Here is a 21,830-nt window from a genome sequence, read left to right on the forward strand (position 1 = left end):
GAAACAAGCTAGGACCTTGTCATGAACAACTGTCTGTAGTTCTGGTATTTATCTAGCTGCAAGAGAGAAGCATTAAGGAAGTCTGGGTGGGTGGTACAATTAGCTGTGCGTTTTGGAGCACACTCTACTATTGAAAGGGAACAATGATCTTTCTAGGGGTTTGTTGTAATTAAGTAAAAGGTGTGAAGTACTTGAACTAAAACCTTTGAGTTAATAGTAACTGAAGTTATATAGGAAAGCCAGGAGTAGCACATACATCAATCAATGATAGTACTTAGGAGGCAGAGGCAGAGGGGCAGAGGGGCAGAGAGGCAGAGGAGAGGCAGAGAGGCAGAGGAGAGGCAGAGAGGCAGAGGAGAGGCAGAGAGGCAGAGAGGCAGAGGCAGGAGGTTCTCTGTAAACTAAAGATACTTAGCCTGTTTTACATACTGGGTTCCAGATCCACTAGAGCTATAAAGTTGAGGCCCTGTCTTTAAAAAATCCTCTCTCTCTCTCGCGCACTCACTCTCTCACTCTCTCTCTCTCTCTCTCTCTCTCTCTCTCTCTCTCTCTCTCTCTCTCTCTCTTGTATAGGCTAAGACACTTTGGTCTACACAGTCTTCCAAGCTTTCCAAGGCTACATAATAAGAGACTGTTTCAAAAATGTATGTGTGTATGTGTGTGTGTACTTGTAGTAGTGGAAAATGAGAGATGTTAGGAGTAGAGCTAGTACTTCGATTTTTCATAAAATGGTTAAAATAGAATATCATAAGTAATTCCTCTTCATATAAAAATTGAATAAAATGTGTGGATTGAGGACTGGAGCAATGCATTTGCAGAGTACTGGGCTAAGTTCCCAGCATCCACATAGTAGCTCACTACTAACTCCAGTTCCAGAGGATGTGAAGCCCTCTGCTGACGTTTTTGTGCACCACACACACATTTGATGGATATACATATGTGCAATCAAAACATTCATACACAGAAAATACATAATAGTGCAGTATCTTAAAAAGCTTTTATAGTCCATTATTGTGCTGGCGAAAGGCTAAAAATGAAATGAAATTGGAATGCAGATGTTAGCTAGCTTTACTGTGTATCCTTTCATCCTGTGCAATCTGCCCAAATTAGTTTTGATTTTTTCCCCAGCTTTTTTATTAATTGGATTTTTTTATTTACATTTCTTTTTTTTTTTTTTTAACATTTTTTTTTTATTAACTTGAGTATTTCTTATTTACATTTCGAGTGTTATTCCCTTTCCCGGTTTCCGGGCAAACATCCCCCTAATCCCTCCCCCTCCCCTTCTTTATGGGTGTTCCCCTCCCCCCCTCCCCCCATTGCTGCCCTCCCCCCAACAGTCACGTTCACTGGGGGTTCAGTCTTAGCAGGACCCAGGCTTCCCCTTCCACTGGTGATCTTACTAGGATATTCATTGCTACCTATGAGGTCAGAGTCCAGGGTCAGTCCATGTATAGTCTTTAGGTAGTGGCTTAGTCCCTGGAAGCTCTGTTGATTTTTTTTAATATAGTTATTTAATATATATATATTTACTCTGTAGCTGTCCTCAGACACACCAGAAGAGGGCATCAGATCCCATTACAGATGGTTGTGAGCCACCATGTGGTTGCTGGGATTTGAACTGAGGACCTCTGGAAGAACAGTCAGTGAGTGCTCTTAACCACTGAGCCATCTCTAGCCTTGACATCTTTATATCAGTCTTAGCAGTATGTCTCATGTATGGAGAAGGATATCTAACAAGGCTTGTTGCAGAGTTATATTTCCCAAGTGGTCTTGGAAAACTTTGCAGCCAACTATCAACTCTTGTTTGCTCATACCTGTTACTGTGCAGAATCCATCAAGATTTTAAGGGGATGCCAAACTTAAAACAATCTTTAGGTAAAAGTTCCAGGGCACACTACACTAGATCTTAATAAGCAAATAAATCTCAGATGAGTCCTAAACAAAGTGGTACATACTGTATATGTGTATCCACTGAGGCAACCTTCTGGTCCCTGGTTTCAGCACTTGAGATACCAAGGCAGAAGAACTTGAGTTTGAGGCCAGCCTGGGCTACAGTGAGATTGTGTTGCAAAAAAAGCAACAGGGGAGGGGAGGAGGATTGGGGAAAGATGGCTTAGTAGTTAAAAGCTCTTGCCATGTAATCAAAAGACATGAATTTTTGTTGTTGTTGTTCCTTTTTTCCCTTTTTTTATTATTTTAAATTTTTTAATATTATGTACATTGGTGTTTTGCCTTTATGTATACCTATGTGAGGGTGTTGGATCCCCTGAAACTGGAGTTACAGATGGTTGTGATCTGACATGTCGATACTGGGAATTGAACTTGGGTTCTACTGAACCCATCTTTTAGGTTTTTTGAGACAGGGTTTCTACATAGTTCTGGCTATCCTGGAACTTTCTCTGTAAACGAGGCTGGCCTAAAACTCAGAGACCTGCCTGCCTCTGCTTCTCTAACTGAATTTAAAAGCAACTGCCACCACTGCTTGGCTAGGACCAGAGCTGGGGACCGAACCCAGGGCCTTGCGGTTGCTAGGCAAGCGCTCTACCACTGAGCTAAATCCCCAACCCCAGGACCAGAGTTTTAATCCCACTACCATGTGACAAGCTGGTCTTCCGGCAAATGTCTAGGACTCCAGATCCATGAGGTCTGATTATACTGTATAATGGTCTCTGTGCTCTTAAATGTGTGTAACTGCACATACATGCACGCATATTCATGCAGATACACACATACAAATAAATGATGGGGAAAAAATTTACAGGGATGGAGAGATGGCTCAACAGTTAGAGAGAGCACAAACTGCTTTTGCAGAGGACCCAACCACATGCACTGACTCAAAATCACCAGGTTGAGGGGATTCAGCACCCTCTCTGGATCCATGTGTACATACACACACACACACACACACACACACACACATACACAATGAAAGAGTAATAATAACACAAACCTATTGTATGAGTGAGCTCACAAGAGATAGTGATCTATAGAGATTATAGAAAGTTTATATTTTATTATTATAGTATATGTTTCTATATTATATAGGTAACTGAAATAAAAGATTGAAGTAGGAATGTGAATTAAAATTCAAAACATGACCAAATGAGAACTAAGCAAAACTAGAACCTTAGAAAGGATCGAATGGTTGGAAGTCAGTTGACACACTGAAGGAGAAGGTATGTAAACAGGAAGATAGCAGTGAAGATTCTACCAAGTCAGGCGAGCTGCTTACATGCCTGCAATTTCAGGACTGGGAAGCTGAGGCAGGAGGAGGCCAGTCTGTGTTACAGAGCCAAACCCTGTCTCAGAATGAACTAAGGAACAAGATACAGCGGAGAGTGCAGCATGGAGATAGAAAAGACAACATTTAAAAGATTGAGATAAAAGTCATTGTGAAAGGTAGGCATGGTGGTACACGCATTTAATCCCAGCACTTGGGAGACAGAGGCAGGTGGATCTTTGTGAGCTAGAGACTAGCCAGGTCTGCAAACCAAGTTCCAGGATAGCCAGGACAGCCCGAGCTATTACACAGAGAAACCATGTCTTGGAAAACAAAAAAGTCATTGTGAATAATTGTAGCATATCTGATTGGATTCCTGAAAAGAAATAATTTTGAAAGGAAAAATGAAGGAAAGTTCAAATTTTCAAATTATATGGCTAAGTTTTTTTCCAGAATTGAGAACAGAAAATACCAAATGTTACAAATCATTTCCCTTTAATCCCAACACTGAGGAGGCAGAGGTAGATCTCTATGAATTTGAGGCTAACCTGGTCTTCGAAGTGAGTAATGGGACAACCAGGGCTGTTACACCAAACTGTCTTGAAAAACAAAAGAACAAAAAGAAGTCCAGTGAATCCCAAGGAATAAATAAGATTAACTATAAATCACAGTGGAACTGCAGGCCAGTGACAGAAACCTTAAAAACAGTTAGAACCAACAGACTGCTATAAAAATTATTTTCTTGGGGTTGGGGATTTAGTTCAGTGGTAGAGCGCTTGCCTAGAAAGCGAAAGGCCCGGGGTTCGGGCCCCCGCTCCGAAAAAAAAAAAAAAAAAGAAAAGAAAAAAAAAAAAAATTATTTTTCTTTAATCTGAGAACTGATTTCCCAGCTATAGCAACAGAAGCCAGAGAACATTGGGAAGTGTCTTACGTACTGAGACAAAACAGGTGTTAGCCTTGAAATGGCATACTCACTAAAATGCTTTCACAATAGAATATTGAGACAAAAATCTTAGAAGAGCTACCAACAGAACAAGATTCCAAGGTATCGAATTCAGATAAAGAAAACTCATCTCAAATAGAAATCTCAAGATGCTTTGCAGTAGCCCTATAATATTTAAATCAAATATATACTGTGGTTCTCATTGTACTATTACAGGATGCTTTATGCTTCAAATTTTGCATCATTAACTGCATTACTCTAGACATGTATCTGGGCACATTTCTGCATGTAGTATTTCATACTGAGTTGATTCTAGAAGTCTGTACTAATGAAAAGGCATACTGTGGCAGAGGCAAGAGGATTTCTGAGTTGAATGCTAGTCTGAGGTACAGTGTGAGACGTCTCAAAAGCAAAAAAGAAACAACAAAATCTGCATATCCATTAAAAAGAAAGAAAAAGAGAAATGGCAACTGTTTGCTTTCTTGTGATTGTGGAAGGGTGTACTATTGCCATGCTGCTGCCTTCTTTCTAGTTCTCTATATTTTTACCAGGCAGCAGGACAGCAGGAAACAAATGTGTTAACATATGAGCCATTTTTAGGGTGGGGGGAGGACTGTTAATTTGTTTTGGAATTCTGTTTTAATGTGAGCTTGAATATGAGATGTCATTTTAAGCTTTATTTTCTGTTCCTTTGCTGTTCCAGGTGCAAGCGAAAGTGTAGGAAAACATATGCTTGAAGCTTGTAACAACAACCTGGAGATGGCTGTCACCATGTTTTTGGATGGAGGAGGAATTGCTGAGGAGCCCAGTACCAGTTCAGCAAGTGTCTCTGCTGTCAGACCACACACAGAGTATGAATTTATTTATTGTAGTGGTTACTCTTTTGCCTAAACTAACTAGCTGCATTTTTATCAGGGTGAGGTCAATTTTCTAGTCTTGAAAATTTTGAAGGTTGAAAGCCTCTGAAAATAGCACATGGAAGTTTTTGTATTTAATATAACCTTAAATTCTCTAGAGCGCTGTCCTTGTCTGCCTGATCTTCTTTTCTGTTCAGTTCTCAAAAGAACTGTGTGGGTTAGAGGCAGGCGGCAGAGTGCATGGTACAACTGCTTGATTGTAATTGGCTTGAGATCAGGGTTTATGTGTTCCACAGCCAGCAGCTATACAAGAAAAATAATTTTGTTGGTTTGGGATTTAGCTCATTTGTAGAGTGTTTGCTTGGCATTCAAGAATTTCTCTGCTAAATCCCCAACACTGAATAAACCAGACTAGGTGACACATGCTTTGTAACCATAGCTTAGGACAGGGAGATGTGAGGATTTGAAGTTTGTGATAAACTGAAGCCATACTGGGATACACCAGAATATTTTTTTTTTAATTTATTTATTTAATGTATATGAGTACTCTGTTCAGACACACCAGAAGAGGGCATCGGATCTCATTACAGATGGTTGTGAGCCACCATGTGGTTGCTGGGAATTGAACTCAGGACCTCTGGAAGAGCAGTCAGTGCTCTTAACCACTGAGCCATCTCTCCAGCCCGGGAATATTTTTTTAAAAACCTTTGTAGATTGGCATTATTATTTTTCCTATGAGGAAACCAGAGCATGGCCATTTTTTCCCTAAGCTATATAGCAGTTAAAAAGCAGATATAGTTTAATAAAGTGGGTATTTCCAAATATAGATTTTCCTATATTTTCTCAGGAAAGTGAATTACCTTGAAATGTTTGCAAGAGCTAAGGCTGAAGGTATGTATAGCTTAGTGGTCAGGTGTGTGAGCATAGCACTTAAACATGCTTTAAGATGTAGCACTTAAAGGTATAAACCAAAGTGTGTGTAAACAAAACCCTTTAAAAAGTTACCTGCCTTAGCATTAAAGGCATCTCCACTACACTCAGATGGCCATTGGTTTTTTTTGTTTTTGAGATACCATTGCTATGTAGCCTAGGCTGGCCCTGAACTCATGGTCTTCCTGTGAATTTGAAAGATCCCACGCAGAGAGACCCTTACTCAAGTCTTGGGAAATCTCGGACCCCAGACACAGAGAGACCATTTTGGATGTAATAAGCAAAGGCGAGGTTTATTACGGAGACCTATTACAGAGATCTCCAGGCCGACACGTTTCTCGTGCAGAGGTGTCGACCCCGAGAGGCTGGGAGAAAGAGTATTTAAAGGCAGAGGCTGTGAGCACCAGGGGATGGGGGGATGTCAAAGGGGAATGTACCACAAGTTACAGGATTGTTTTATGGCTCCAGGAGATAAGGGGACGCCAAAAGGTTTTATGGCCCCCTGGTTCCTGGAACAGAGCTACTAAATCAGGAGAACGGTTGGGTCTTTAGGTCCTCATTATTTTTAAAAGTTTGTCAAAATTGATGAAGCATCTGTATTTGAAACACCTCTGGTTAGGCTTGGGCTGCCCGGTTTCCTGGAGTGCTCTCTGCAGGACACAATGGCTAAAAAGCACAAGTAGGGGCTTATCAGGGTCTGGAGAACAGCTGGTTAAAGTATGACTCTGAGTAAGCTGGGGGGATGTCTTTGGATGGTTTATGGGTCAGTCCTTGATAGCCTGAGCTGGTTTTTGTATTCCTTTTCTTTATCTTGGCCTGCTATTCCTGGCGGCAGGGCTTAGCCCTGAGTTTGTGGCTTTGGGGGCTTACTCTTTTAATTTTATATTTGTAGATCTTAAGCTTCTATGATTTTCCTTTAAGGGGGGTCTCTCAAATTGGGATTCCAGGTGTGCCCACAATTCTTGGCTAAGCCATTGGTTTTTAACAACAACAACAACAACAACAACAACACATAAACAAACAACCTTTTAAAGAGGCCAGGGCTTTATGGCTCATGAAAAGACCAGAAAGGTCTATATGAGTTCTAGGCTAGCCTGGTCTACAAAGTGTGACCCTGTCTGTAAAAAGCAAACCAAACCAAAAAAAAAAAATACTTAATTTTAAAAGTCCTTAAGTCAGACTCTAATATGCTTAGTCATTTGTAATTCTCATATTTTATGAGATACTAAACCAGAGGAATCACAGGCAAAGGGCCAGGGGTTTACTTTATTTTATTAAATCATTCATTTATTTTAATGTGCATTGGAGTTTTGTCAGCACGTATGCTTATATGAATGAGGGTGTCAGATCCCCTAAAATAGGAGAGGAGTTACAGACAGCTGTGAGCCACCATGTGGTTGCCGGGAATTGAACCCAGTTCCTCTGGAAGAGCAGCAAGTGATCTTAACCGCTGAAACAGTTATCAGCCTCTAGAGTTTTATTTTTATTAAATTAGATGTACTTTAAGAACCGGGTCACATACAAGTATAACTGTTGAATTAGTTTCAGATTAGAGTTAACTTTGGAGATCATATTAATACCTTACAAAGTTTTTGCTTGTTTTTTGTTTCTATTAACCATTTATCTCAAGTGTAATCCCATTCCTCATCATGGCTCACCAGTTAATGGAAATCGCTATTTTTTTTTTTTTCCTTTTTTTTTTTTTGGAGCTGGGGACCGAACCCAGGGCCTTGCGTTTGCTAGGCAAGCGCTCTACCACTGAGCTAAATCCCCAACCCCGGAAATCGCTATTGAGCCAGATGAGATGTTAAACACCTTTACTTAGAGTATCCTGGAGGCAGAGAAGAGGATCTCTGAATTCGTTGGTCTTTTTGTTGTTGTTGTTTTTAAGATAGGGTTTTTCTGTATAGCTTTGGTTGTCCTGGAACTTGCTCTGTAGATCAGGCTGGCTTTGAACTCATGGTGCTCTGTCTGCCTCTCTGCCTCTCAGGTACTAGGATTAAAGGCTTTGTGCCACCACTGCCCAGCTTTCCTAGGTCATTCTTGTCTACATGGCACATTCCAGGCTAACCCGTCCCAATAAATCAATAATACTGAAGAGTTATATAGTTGGTAGAAACTTCAATAGTAGATAATCACTTTTGATTTAAGGGAGCATATATATATTTTCAAAACATACATTTATCTGTGTGTATGTGGTACACACACACACACACACACACACACACACACACGCACACACAATTATATCTAAAAGAGTAGTTGTTTTTGCTTTGATGCAGGGTCTTACTGTATATTCCTGGCTGGGCTGGAACTCACTGTATAGACCAGGTTGGCCTCAAATTCAGACCTGCCTATGTCTGCCTCCCAGTGCTAGAATTAAAGGTGTGTGCCACCATGACTAGCATTTTGACTTTTTTTTATATGTCTTACAGCTGTGTGTGTACCTATGTGACTCTGTGTGTGTGTGTGTGTGTGGGGAACCCAGGGTGTCACCATTGCTGGGTATTCTGTCATCCAGTTAAATGGCAGCCCTGCAGCATTTATTTTTTAGCTTATTTTTACTAGTCTCAAACTCATAAGCCCCAGACATGGTTTTGACTCAGCTTGTAAGTAGCAAATTGTTCCCACAAATGAGTACCTTCTAGTTAGTTACATCATGATTTGGTTAGATTGTTTATATGCTAACTGAGGAACATTTAATAGTAGCCCCTAATTCCTTAACTAGAATTTCCCTTCCAATTCACCTTCTTCTGTTATCTTTTCACTCGTTGTATTTAACATTGCCAAATATCTTCAGATATACAGTAATTAAGTCTTACCTTATAGGAGCTTCTTTTTTTTTTTTTTTTAAGATGTGTGCATGTGTGCTTGTCCTCATTCTTGTTCGTGAGTACCCATGGAAGCCTGGAGAGATCATCAGATCCCTTGGAGCTAGAGTTACAGGTGTTTGTGAGCCATCTGATATTTATGGTTATAATTCTTTTTTTATATCACTGTTATGTATTATGTATTTGGGCATATGGGTGCCATATCACTTATGGGAAGGTCAGAGAAGAACTTGAGGGAGTCAGTTCTTCCCTTCTAAAAGTTGGTTCTAGGGATCCAGTAAGTTGGTCAGGCCTTGGTGGCAAGTGTCTTCCCCACAGAGTCATTTTGCTGATCTATATGCTTAGAAATCTTACAAGTTACAGTTTTTCTATGACAGTTTAGCCCAAGACTACTAAGTACTTTTTAATATTTGGTTACAACTGTAAATAAACTGATTTTAAGATAACATACCATTTATTTTTTATTTTTTAGTTTTTCAAGATAGGTTTTTCAAGCAGATTCCTCACTGTCCTGGAACTCAATACATAGACCAAGCTGGCCTCAAACTTACAGAGATCCACCTGTCTCTGCCTGCCAATAAAGGCATGTGCCACCATGCCCAGATCCATTTATTTGTGTTTTTAATTTTCTTAAATGTGTACGGATATTTCCCCCTTGCATATATATCTGTGCACCATGTGTATTCCTGATGCCATGGAGGCCAGAATAGGCTGTTGGATTCCCTGGGAATGGTTTTGAGCCACCACCATATCAGTGCTGAAAATCAAACCTGGAGTCCTCTGGAAGAATAGTCAATGTTCTTAACCACTGAGTCATCCGCTCTAATACAAGCCACTTTAAAGTTTATCTAATGCTTTAGGTTTCACCTTCCTAGGTTAAAAAAAAGGAAAAAGTTTATAAAATAAAATTTTTACTGAGTAATTATATTGTCTCTATGTTGAAAACTTTGAAAAGAAATTTATTTTAAATGTATTTCCAGTGCTGGGGATCATAGGCAGGACCCTGCAGATATTAGGCTTTTATTCTACTGCTGAACTCTATCCCTCACTGAGAATAGGGTTTAATTTATTTGTTTAAAATTATTAATGACGTTTATCACTGTGTATGTACAGATGTGCTCATGTCTTGGCACATATGTAGAAGTTAGAGGACAGATTTTGGAAGTCAGTTTCCTCCTTTCACCGTGTATATACTGGGAATCAAATTCAGGTCATCAGACTTGGCAGCAGGCATCTTTACCCACTGAGCCATCTTCTTAGGCCTAAAATTTCTATGAGTAGGGAGATGGCTCAATATTCGGAGCACTGGCTGCTTTTCTAGTACACTAAATTTTTACCAGCTCCAGGGCATCCTAGGGTACTGCATGCACATGGTCTGAAGAAATACACTGAGGCAAGCATTCACATACATAGAAAATAACGTCAAGAAAATAAGAGTTTATATTTTAGTATATATATATTTATTTATATATTTTATACAGAAAATTCCTTTTCTGTATACTAAGATCTGTTGAGTAAATACCTTCAAGATTACACCTATGTGGGCTGGAGAGATGGCTCAGTGGTTAAGAGCATTGACTGCTCTTCTAGAGGTCCCGAGTTCAATTCCCAGCAACCACATGGTGGCTCACAACCATCTGTAATGGGATCCGATGCCCTCTTCTGGTGTGTCTGAAGACAGTTACAATGTACTTATATATAATAAATAAATCTTTAAAAAAAGATTATACCTATGGTAGCTTCTTCCTTTATAGAATAGAATTTATTACCTATTTGTTGAAGCTTCTTCTTCTTCTTTTTTCTTCCTTCCTTCCTTCCTTCCTTCCTTCCTTCCTTCCTTCCTTCCTTCCTTTCTTTCTTTCTTTCTTTCTTTCTTTCTTTTTTTTGGAGCTGGGGACCGAACCCAGGGCCTTGGGCTTGCTAGGCAAGCGCTCTACCACTGAGCTAAATCCCCAACTTGTTGAAGCTTCTTTACTATATCCTTGTGTTTTAATGTGTCATACAGCAGTAATTCTATCAATTCTAGTAAAGCCTATATTTCTGTTTTGTTTTGTGTTTTGTTTTTTGAGGCAGGGTTTCTCTGTGTAGCCCTGGCTGTCCTTGTTCTGTAGACCAGACTGGCCTTGAACTCAGAGACCTGCCTGTATTTGCTTTCTGTGTGCTGGGATTAAAACTGACCATGCCAGTCTTATTCCTTATCTTTAGGAATTCAGGGAGGCTAGGCACTGGAGAGATAGCTCCACTTTTAAGAGCCTGTAACTCCAGTTCTAGGGATGTTTGTCACTTATGGCCTCTGAGGGCCCTGCACTCATATACACATACTCCCACACTCATAATTAAACTAAAAATAAAATTTAGGGAGGGTTAAAGATTTGGCTCAGTGGTAGACAAATTGCCACCTAAATGAAAGGCCTGGGGTTCAGTTCTTAGTTAGGTCCAGGGAAGGAGGAGCAAAAATTGAATTTAAAAAAAAAAAAAAAAAAAAGGGCCAAGGGACTGGAGAGATGGCTCAGCAGTCAAGAGCACTGATTGCTCTTCCAGAGGTCCTGAGTTCAATTCCCAGCAACCACATGGTGGCTCACAACCATCTGTAGTGAGATCTGACGCCCTCTTCTGGTGTGTCTGAAGTGTACTTAAAATAAATAAACAAATCTTAAAAACAACAACAACAACAACAAAAGGCCAAAACAACTACTGCAGCTTGGATGTAGTGTGGAACAAGCTTTAATCCCAGCACATGAAGGCAGAGGCAGGTCTCTGTGATGCCAGGTCAGACAGGGCTACAGAGTGGGACTTGTCCCAGAGAGAGCCGGGGAGGGAAGGAGGAGAGGGAGAGAAAAAGAGTCGGGTTGGTTTGAGCCTGGAGAGATGGCTCAGTGGTTATGAACATGGACTGTTCTTGAAGAGGGCTCAAGTTCCACTTCCTGCAACTACGCTGGGCAGTCACAGTGACCCGTAATTCCCTCTGCAGGGGATCTGACGTTGCAGCTATGCACGTATCTCTCTTACACCCCATCACTTTAAAACATATTTAAGGCCCTGAGATGGAAAGAGATCATTTTTTTTACTTTTCTCTTTGTTCTTTCTTTTAAACCATTTAAGCTTTCTGTGCTATTTTATTCCAGTTAATCTCTGTAGAAATCATTTACAACTTTATCTTGATTATTGTAGTTCCTAAAAACTATGTGTTTTACTTGATAATTTGACTACATTCCTAATTAAGAAGGGAAACAGGTGTCATAAATGGTTTTTCATTTTGATATCGTCTCACTTTCTTTTAATAGAGAAGAAGTTCGTGCTCCAATTCCTCAAAAGCAAGAAATATTGGTGGAGCCAGAGCCTTTGTTTGGCGGTGAGTTCTCTTTGCTTACCCTTCTCTGACTTCTTCGTTATCAGGATTTTAATAAAGTTAACTGGAGATAACAAGGGCTTGCTCAGAGATTGTTTCTTTATTTATAGAATCAGTGTTTATCTTACATTTCTGTATTCCCTCTTTGGAATCTACATTCCTTAGTGGAGAATAATGTTATACATTAACAATTGACAGTATGTTGTAGAAGGCCAAAAAGTAGGAAACTTACCAAAATGAATTGCTGTCTTTTTTAAGGATGGGCGTCACTGTGTAGTCCTAGCTGGCCTGGAACTCAGAGGCTGCCTGCTCTACATTCTTAGGTTCTAGGATTGAAGACATGCACTACTGTACCTAAGTCCCCACCTCCCCACTCCCTTTGGAATTGCTGCCTCTTATGGAAATCAGTTTTATTATATTAAAAAGAACTGTTAATTTTATGTTACATCTTTTCCTCAATATACACTTGACTGATAACTCTATCGTTTTGTATACTTTATCTTCTCTTGTTTTAATTTCTCCAAGTTCTGTTCCTATTTTGGACAGAGGGGGGAAAATAGTTCTTATTGCATGAAAAAAAAATTGTTAGTAGTCTTGGCATATCCAGAGTATGCTGACATATGGGGCATTTAATCACCTTCAGAGAACAGTGATACGAGGCAAACATTTTTAGGTATTGTTTTAAAAATAGAGGATTGACTCTTACTGTAGTAGGGCAAACAGATGGTGAAATGTATATTGTATTGAGAACACTAGGACAGGAAAATGGTTTGAAACACGAAAATAAGAGACCCATTTTAAGTTTTATAGAAAAGTTAGCATAGGGAAAAAATTTAAAATTTATTTACCTATTTGAGATAGGATCTCACTGTGTGCCTTTGACTAGTCTGGAGCTTGATATGTAGACCGGGCTGCTCTTAAACTTGGAGATCTGCCTGCCTCTGTCTCCTTAGTTCTGGAATTAAAGGTGTATACCAGACAAGAAGGGGAAATAATTCTTTTAAAAGATGAGAAAATTATCCATGAGATGTCAGTACTTCCTCCCTAAGTAGAGCACTTACCTAACATGTAAGACACGAGGCTTCATCCCTAGCATTGCAGAAATTCCATCTGTATTGAACATATATGGACATTTTTCTTGTCAGTATTACAAAACAACAGAACAATCATTTAGAAAGCATTTACATTGAATTAGATCTTTCAAATCTAGAGATAGTGTAAACCATAAAGTGCATGCCCGTGTGTGCATGTGCGTGCCCGTGTGTGCATGTGCATGCATGGGAAGGCCAGGGCTTGAGCTCCGCCTTTAGTTGCTCCTCTGCCTTACTCATCGAGGCAGGATCTCTAAGTCAAACACAGAACTCTCTGCTACAGTTGCTTTCCCTGGCCAGCTTACTCTGGGGAACCCCCTGTTTTTGCAGTGTTGTGTGACAGAACTTTCTGGGGATGCACAACATATGTCTATTCACCTCAGATATGGGGCCTACTACAGGTACAGATTCCATCGGGTTCAACTTGATGAACTAATGGGTTTTACTGGGATTATTTAAAGGAGCAGAATATCTATCTCAAAGACAGCTGCGTCACCAAAGCCCATTTAGCATGGTGACAGCTCAGAAAGCTGGGAACCTGGAACACACTGCACAGCCTTCAGGCAGCTCAGTAGGTTGGACAGCGTCCTTTCCACGTGCCTCAGCTGTTTAAACCTCTTCCAGGCAGCCCACCTGGGTTTTGTTTTTTCCAGGCAGCTGGTCTGGTCTGGGAGACTTCTTTGTGGGCCAGCTTTTATTGCTGACTTTGGCAGGAAAGAGCCTAATGAATCTGGTCAGTCTCAGGAATTTCCTGAAGATGTTTTGAGTTACTTTCCTGCTTAAGTCTTTTCCTGCAGGGTCGAATGTTTTAATCTCTGAGGAAATTTATATACCACCTTCCAAGGCTGGGATTACAGATGGGTTGCCATGCCAACTAGATATTTTACCTTGGTTTGAGGATTCAGACTTAACTTCTCAGGTCTGCATAGCAAATACTTTTACTACTAAGTCCCATCCTGCCCTGGATATTCACCTACATGTTATAGGTAATGAGAGACAGGAAGTAGTAGAGCTTCACGTCACAGTTATAAGGTAATCAAGTTAGTCCTCTTAAACAGAGGACACTGTTTTGGTTCCCTCTTGGAGGTCTTAGTGGGCCCTTTGCTGTTTTGTGGTAAGGAAGTATACATCATAGGGAGCAAACGGTATAAGAAGTTGCTTAGTTCTTGGCAGCCAAGAAACAGAAAAGGAAATAAAGGAGACCAGGGTCTCACACTCCCTTCAGGGATGTAAGCCCAAGTGACCAAAGCCCCTCTGCTAGGTCCCAGTTCTTAAAATCTCCCAATAGAACCAAGCCGTTAACATAAAGGCCTTTGGGATGACACCCAAAATCATAAGAAGCAACATTTCTGTCAAAGCTATTGGATAGAGATGCTGTATCATCAATACAAAGAACCAATGTCTGTGACTATGACTTAGAACAATGGATTTTATCAAGAAAGAGTATAAAAAGCTACCTGACTATAGATTTTGGCTTGCACAAATCATTTTTAAAAGGTTTTTCTTTTATTGTTTCTTTGGTTGTTTGGTTTTTTCCTAGACAAGGTTTCTCTCTTTCGCCCTGGCTGTCCTGGAGCTCAGAGATCTGCTTGCCTCTGCCTCCAAAGTTCTGGGATTGAAGAAAGGTGTGCACCACCAATACCTAGCTCAAGGTTTTATTAAACAATGTTAGGTGTGCGTGTGTGTGTGTGATCCTGAAGCTGGCATGGGCATTATAGGTAATCATGTGTGTGCACAAAGTAGTGCATTATTAACTGTTGAACCAACTCTTCCAACCAAGATTTAGCCAAATCTTTAAAGAACCATAACTAGTTGAATTTTGGTGTGGTATCAAAGAATATTCATGTTTATCTAAAATGATATTGTTTCTCTCTTTACTACTATATTTCTATGTGGGGCTGGAATTTAATATTCTCCCTATACTTTAAATAAAGCAGTAGATTTTAAATTATGCCGGTGATATGAAAATCCCAGGTGTTTTTCTCTTAAGCTAAGTACTAATAGAAATTTATAAAAATATGGAACCATATTGGTCTTCTCATTAAATTGTTTTTCTCTGCTAATCCTTGTATTCTGTGTTACCTAGTGCTTTCCTTATGCATCTGGACTTCTTTTAGCTTTTTATATAGCTTAGTTTTTTTTTGACCTTAAAGAGTATCATGCCTATTGACTGGGCAGAAAGAAGACTGATTCCAGAGGAAAGGTGTTTGCTTATGGTAAATGGTTTGCAAGAGCCAGGAGTACTTGGAGTAAAAGACATGGGTTAAAAGGCTTGTCTTGGTAGAGGTATGATGGCAGCAAATAGTAGATGATGAGCCCAAGAAATCAGAGGAGCTGGCTAGAAGGCTGTCAATATGAAGTGACAGTAAGAGCACCAAAGCTCTCGGATCGGGGGTCTCCCAAAGGGCCAGATGAGTCATGAGAGGAGTGCAGGGAACTATTAGCTGGGCAGTTTAGGAGTAGAATATTTCCCTATTATACTGCTCTTCTATGTCTAGTCATGTGACATGCTTGCTCTGGCGCTGGTAGGGTTAAAATCTGTCAGAGTAGACAAGTGACTCAGCATAGAAAAGTTGGTGCCTGATGACCTGAATTTGATCCTTGGAGCCCATGACTGAAGGAGAGGATCAACCACTGATAGTTGTCCTCTGACTCACATGTGGACTGTGGCAAGCACACACAGTAGGATAACCCTACATATAACCAGTTTTCAAGGCATTATTTGGGAGCTAGAGATGGAAGTACACAGCTGTAATCCTAGCACTTAGAGGGCTGAGGTTTTCACCTGGCTTTAAAAAAACAAAGGAACAACAAAGGCATTGAGCTAAAATATTCTGCTACAAACATACATTTTAAATAGGAAATCTGGATTAAAAATAGTTCAAAGAGTGAAAAGAATTACATTCTCCAATTCTTATTTTTTTAAAATAACTTAACTTTTATTTTATGTGCATTAGTGGTTTGCCTGCATGTGTACCTGTCTGAAGGTGTCAGATCTTGCAGTTAGTTTTGAGCTCCCATTAGTTTGAGCTGGAAATTGAACCCAGGTCCTCTGAAAGAGCACCCATCTCTTCAGCCTCTCCACCCTGTTTTTGTTGTTGTTGTTTGTTTGTTTGTTTGTTTGTTTTGAAACAGGAAAGAGAAGCAGAACATAAAGGATTTTATGGATATAGGATGTAGGTTTAATTTGTTTTGTTTTGTTGAGACAGGGTCTCAATCTCTTATAGTTGTGAGCTGACCCCTGTGGGTGCTGAGTTTTTTTCATGCATACCAGAAGAGGCCATCAGATTCCATTACATGGAATCTGTAGTCTAGCTCCTGAGTTTGTATTTTTAATTGTTTTGCTTTTAACTTAGTGATTCTAAGAGAGAAGTAATTATCCTAAGTAATGAAACACACAGTTTGTAGAAAAAGATGCTTTGATATGGGGTAAGAGACTTTTGGACTCTGCCTTCTAATCATTATTTGTTACCATTATTTATTACCATTGTTTTGATTGAATCCTGGCCAGACTTAACATATATAAGTCAATTTAAACTGTTACAGTGAAAGAATTATTTAAAATCTCCATTTTTCAGTTGGCCATGGTGGTGCAAAGCCTTTAAATCCCAACACTCAAGACAGACTGATCTGGTGGTGACCAGCCTAGCCTGTCTACATAGTGAGTTACAGGGCAGCCAGAGCTATGTAAAGGGAACAGATCCTGTCTCAAAATGCAAAAGAACAGCAGCCAAATCTCCATTTTTCTATGATGTACATAAATAATTTGTTACTTCTTTTTTTTTAAGTTTGAGAACATTTTTCTAAATGAAGATAACATTTTAATTAAGGCATTTTAAGTCTTATGTTAAAAAGTATGATTAACCCCTAGGACTAAACTGAGTTAATTTTTCTTTTTATTTTGGTCTGGTCTCTTCTTATTAGTATGATAAGATGATTGAGTCATTATGTGTTCATAACTTGACTTTTTGTTTTGTTTATTTTGAGAACAGCATGTGCTTTACCCACTGAGCTTTGCTTTTTTGGGGGGTGGGGTGAGGTGGGGTTTAGGCTTTTTGGTTTTTTTTTTTTTTTGAAACAGGGTTTCCTGGAAATTTCAGTTTTTGTTTGTTTTAAGGGGCAGGCACTATTAAGAATATAGAGTTTTTAAAATACATTGAGGACTGGCTCAGTAGCTAAGAGTACTGACTACTCTTTGAAAGACACGGGTTCAATTCCCAGGACTCCTGTGGTAGCTCATAGCTGTCTGTAACTCCAGTTTCAGGGCATCTGACACCTCTTCTGGTCACATAGTTCACAAACTTACATGTAGGGAAAGTACTCAGACACATAAAATAGAACAGTAAAGAGAAATGCTTATATAAGGAATATCTTTAGAATTTTCAAAATTAATGTTTTAATTTTTAATTAGTTCTGTTTTTCTCCTACAGCTCCTAAAAGGCGAAGGCCAGCACGTTCAATATTTGATGGTTTCCGAGATTTTCAAACTGAAACGAGTAGGTATTTGTGGACCAGTCTCTTAGCTCCCTCTTCCCCTTCCTTTGTATATTAAAAAGAAAAAAAAAAAAGATTAGTATTATTCCTAAATACTTTGTAGTTCACCATGTTTAAAAAGTGAAACTAAAGACATCAAGATTTTGGGTAAAGATTACTGGCTACCAAGCCTAAGTTTTGGACCCACATGGTGAAAAGAGAGAATTGACTCCTGCAAATTTTACTTGACTCCACATGTATACCCCGACATCCACGAAATTACACACACTGTCCTAGTTAAGAATATTATTGCTGTGATGAAACATCATGATGAACAGCAAGTTGGAGAGGAAGAGTTTATTTGCTTATACTTCCAGGTCATAGTCCACAGTCCATAGTCCATTGAACGAATTCAGGAAAGGAACTCAAACAGGGCAGGAACCTGGAGGAGCTGATGCAGAGACAGGCCATAGTGGGATGGGAGGGATACTGCTTCACCATCAGCACAGAGTGGTACCACCCACAGTGGGCTGGACTCTCCCCCTCAGCCACCAACTAAGAAAATATCCTACAGCTGTGGTTCAGCCTATGGGTTGCAACCTCCTTTCATGAGAGTATCATATCAGATAATCCTGCATATCAGATATTTGTGTTGTGATTATAACAGTAGCAAAATTGCCGTTATGAAGTAGCAGTGAAAACAGTTTTTATGATTTGGGGTCACTGCAAAGTGAGGATCTATATTGAAAGGTCACAGCATTAGGAAGGTTGAGAGCCACTGGTCTACATTTTCTCATTTAAGGTTCCTCTTTGATGACTAGTTTGTCAGGTCGACATAAAACTACTTAGCACAGTGTATACCTTTCTATGGAATAGGTCAGAAGTATCTTGACTCATGCTTGTTTAAAAAATTCTAAGGAAAGCTCAATATGTGTTTGTTTATTTATTCAGGATGGTGGACAGGCCATGATGTACACTTGTCCTCTAACTGGAGGACAGCTTATTGGAGTTTGTCTTTTCCTGCTGTATGGGCCCTGGGGATCAAATTGGGGCCACCAGTCTTGGTAGCAAGAGCCCCGACTTACTGAGCCATGTAGTGGCCCAGGACAGTTATTTTAAATACTATACGAGAAATGTTTGGACTGTGTCTGGTTTTGTAAATTCAGTGAACTGTTCAGGGCACAGATAGGTCCTGTAACTCTAGGAATGGTTGAGAGGGAAGGCTTAAGTTATCCAAGGAGCCTGTGCTCTTCTAGTAGATGGCGACAGCAGTGTCCATAACCTCAAGAGGAGCTAGACACATGGATGAGTTAGGATCACTTTGAGAGCTAGAGAAATAGTTCTGAAATCTTTCTTCTGTTGCTTATGAGTATGTGAAAAAATTTGAGTTGATAAGGTTATTGTGTGTGTGTGCTGATAGGAACCAAATCTAGGCAAGCACTCTACTACTCGGGTAAATCCTCATCTCATAGTGAATTCAATTTATTTGTTTTTGGTTTTGTTTTTTTAATGATACTGGGGACTAAACATCCCCTGTGTATACTAGGGTCCTGTGTATACTAGATAGGTACTAGTAAGCTAGAACCCAACTACTTTTCTTATTGTGAGATAGTCTCTTGGTAGATTGTCCAGATTCACTTGAACTCACTCTGTGGCAGAGGTTAGTCTTGAACCTTTGATTTTCTTGTGTGAGGCTACTCCAGGTAGCTTTGATTCTAAGTCTGCACCATTAGGCTTGGCTCAACATGGCTATTTGTAACTAATTTAATTTTCTACTTTTATCCTTTGGCCTAGAGAACAACCTTTAAATCCTAAGATTTTCTTAACTTCTCTTTGTATTTTTTTCAGTCATCATTAGCTTTTGTATTTGAGGCCAATCATGCTGTTCAGTATTCTTCAGTCAATACAAGGTCTTTTGTTTATTATGTAATTTAATACTTTTATTTTATGGCTAATTAAAACTTTTTCATCTTTCTGTGTTGCAGTTAGGCAGGAACAGGAATTAAGAAATGGAGGAGCAATAGATAAGAAACTAACCACCCTTGCAGATCTATTCCGGCCCCCAATCGACTTGATGCACAAGGGCAGCTTTGAAACAGTAAGTTGTTGGAGACTCTGTGCTATAATTATGAATCGTTTTTACCATTCCAGTGTCTTGTCTGTGTGTCTGTCTGTCTGTCTATTTTATTTTTGAGACAGCGTCTTATGGGGCCTGGACATACTGTGCAGACTAGGCTGGTCAAAAAAATCAAAGATTGGCCTGCCTCTCCATCCTCTGTGTGCCATGTGCCTTTTATTTTCTAAGAGGAAAAAAATCATTTCTATAAAGAATTGATATCTTAACTATTTCTATTTTTGCATAATATACTTAAGGGTTACACTGACTTCTATTTATTTATTTATTTTGAGACAGAGTTTCTTTGTGTAGCCTTGTCTGTCCTAGAACTCACTCTAGACCAAGTTCACCTTGAACTCACAGAGATTCACCTGCCTCTGCCTCCCTGGTGCTGGGATTAAAGCGTGTGCCACCACTGCCCAGCTCAATTTGTAATGTCTTAAACAAGCATTGTTTAAGTAACTCATTTTCCTTAATTGTCCCAAAGCTTAACTAATGATATTAGTAATTTGGTATGTCAAAGGCAAACTATAAAGTGTTTCTTTTAAGTGAAAAGGTGAAAGTTCTTGGTCTATAGTAAGAATGGATTATGTGTGAAGTTATGAAAAAGGTAAAAGAATTTGTGCTGGTTTTGCTGTCACGCCTGACATTTTACAAGTTTGGTCTCAGTGTGGCAGTGCATTAAATTCGTGTATATTTGCTATTTGTAGTTGCAGGCCTGTACCGGGGATGTTGGAAGTACATCTTTTTCTAATTGCAAAATATGTTCTCCCTGTTCTTCCTAGCTTTATCTTTCCTAAAGGCAAGGAAAACTTCCTGGGACTTGCAACTGTTATGGACTTTTTGTGCCTTCTACCTCTTAATAAAGACAGGGAGGTTTATATTTATAATTAATACTTAAGGTTTTATTTAGGCTTGTTTCAAACTAGCTCTTATAACTTAAATTAACCCATATATATTTATCTGTGTCCTGCCACATGGCTCGTTAGTTACCTCTCTTTCAGTCTCTGTGTGCTTCTTTCTCCCAGAGTTCCTATCTCTGATGGAAGTCTTCTTCTTTACTCTAGGCTATCAGCTTTTTTTTTTTTTTTTAAACCAATCAGAGGGTGAGAGAGGGAGTGCTTACAAAATATGTTGTAGCCAGAAATTAGCATTTGTATAATACAAAAACAGACTTTACACAGCACTTAAAAAGATAACCCCAACAGAGGCAGGTTTACTTGATTGTCTTACCACAATGTCTGTCATCTAGAAAACAACAGGGGCTAGAGAGATGGCTTAGCAGTCAAGAATATTTGTTGCTCTGAGGACCCAGGTTCAGTTTCCAGCACCCATATGGTGGCTTATAGCTGCAGTCCAGGGGGATCTGATGCCCACTTCTGGCCTCCAGAGCCAACAGGCATGCACTCAAACATATAAATCTTTAAATACAAACTTGATAAAAATTAAAACCATCACATCTTCAAGATACCTGACATTTTAGAGAAGATTTGTTGAGGGGTAAGACTATTGTGAATGTGGGCAGCACAGTTTCAGAGGTGGGGCACCAGCAGCTAGCTAGAAGCCAAGATTCTCCTCTCTGCTTTGTGTACTAATTGGAGTTTTCTAAAGGGGCAGCAGAATCACTAAACTATTGTGTGTGTTGGGGCGGGGAGGGGATGACTGACTGACTAGCTTAGCTTAATGGTATCTGTGTGCTTGAGAGACCGAGCACAGCAGCTGCTCAATCCAAGAAGCTATGCCTCAGCTACTCCAGTCGGGTGCTGAAGGCTTAGTAGCTCCCGGGGAGCTGGAGCCTAAGGATCCAAATAAGCACATCAAGGAAGAGTTGGCCTTACAGCCAGGCACACACTTCTTCCTCCCATTCCCATCTGTCTAGTGGCTGTGCCACAGCTCTGTGCTTTCTAAAGTGCGCCAGAGACACAGGCACAGTTCCCAGTCCTGTATTTCCTAATCCAGTCAAGTTGACAGCTAACACAAGGATTCTGTATGTACAAAATAATACTGTATAATACAAAAA

General features: G+C 39.7%; 1 protein-coding gene across 1 annotated transcript in view; it reads left to right on the forward strand.

The window, feature by feature from the left end:
* Ubxn7 (UBX domain protein 7) overlaps positions 1–21,830 on the forward strand; it is a 60,721-nt gene that overhangs the window by 18,770 nt on the left and 20,121 nt on the right. Inside the window, exons 2-5 of the mRNA XM_032900108.1 lie at positions 4,867–5,014; positions 12,066–12,133; positions 17,652–17,717; positions 19,680–19,792. Of these exons, the coding sequence (XP_032755999.1) occupies positions 4,867–5,014; positions 12,066–12,133; positions 17,652–17,717; positions 19,680–19,792 (395 nt within the window). The remainder of the gene's footprint in view (positions 1–4,866; positions 5,015–12,065; positions 12,134–17,651; positions 17,718–19,679; positions 19,793–21,830) is intronic.

Source organism: Rattus rattus, chromosome 4 (assembly GCF_011064425.1).
Source record: "Rattus rattus isolate New Zealand chromosome 4, Rrattus_CSIRO_v1, whole genome shotgun sequence".
Classification (NCBI taxonomy): Eukaryota; Metazoa; Chordata; class Mammalia; order Rodentia; family Muridae; genus Rattus; species Rattus rattus.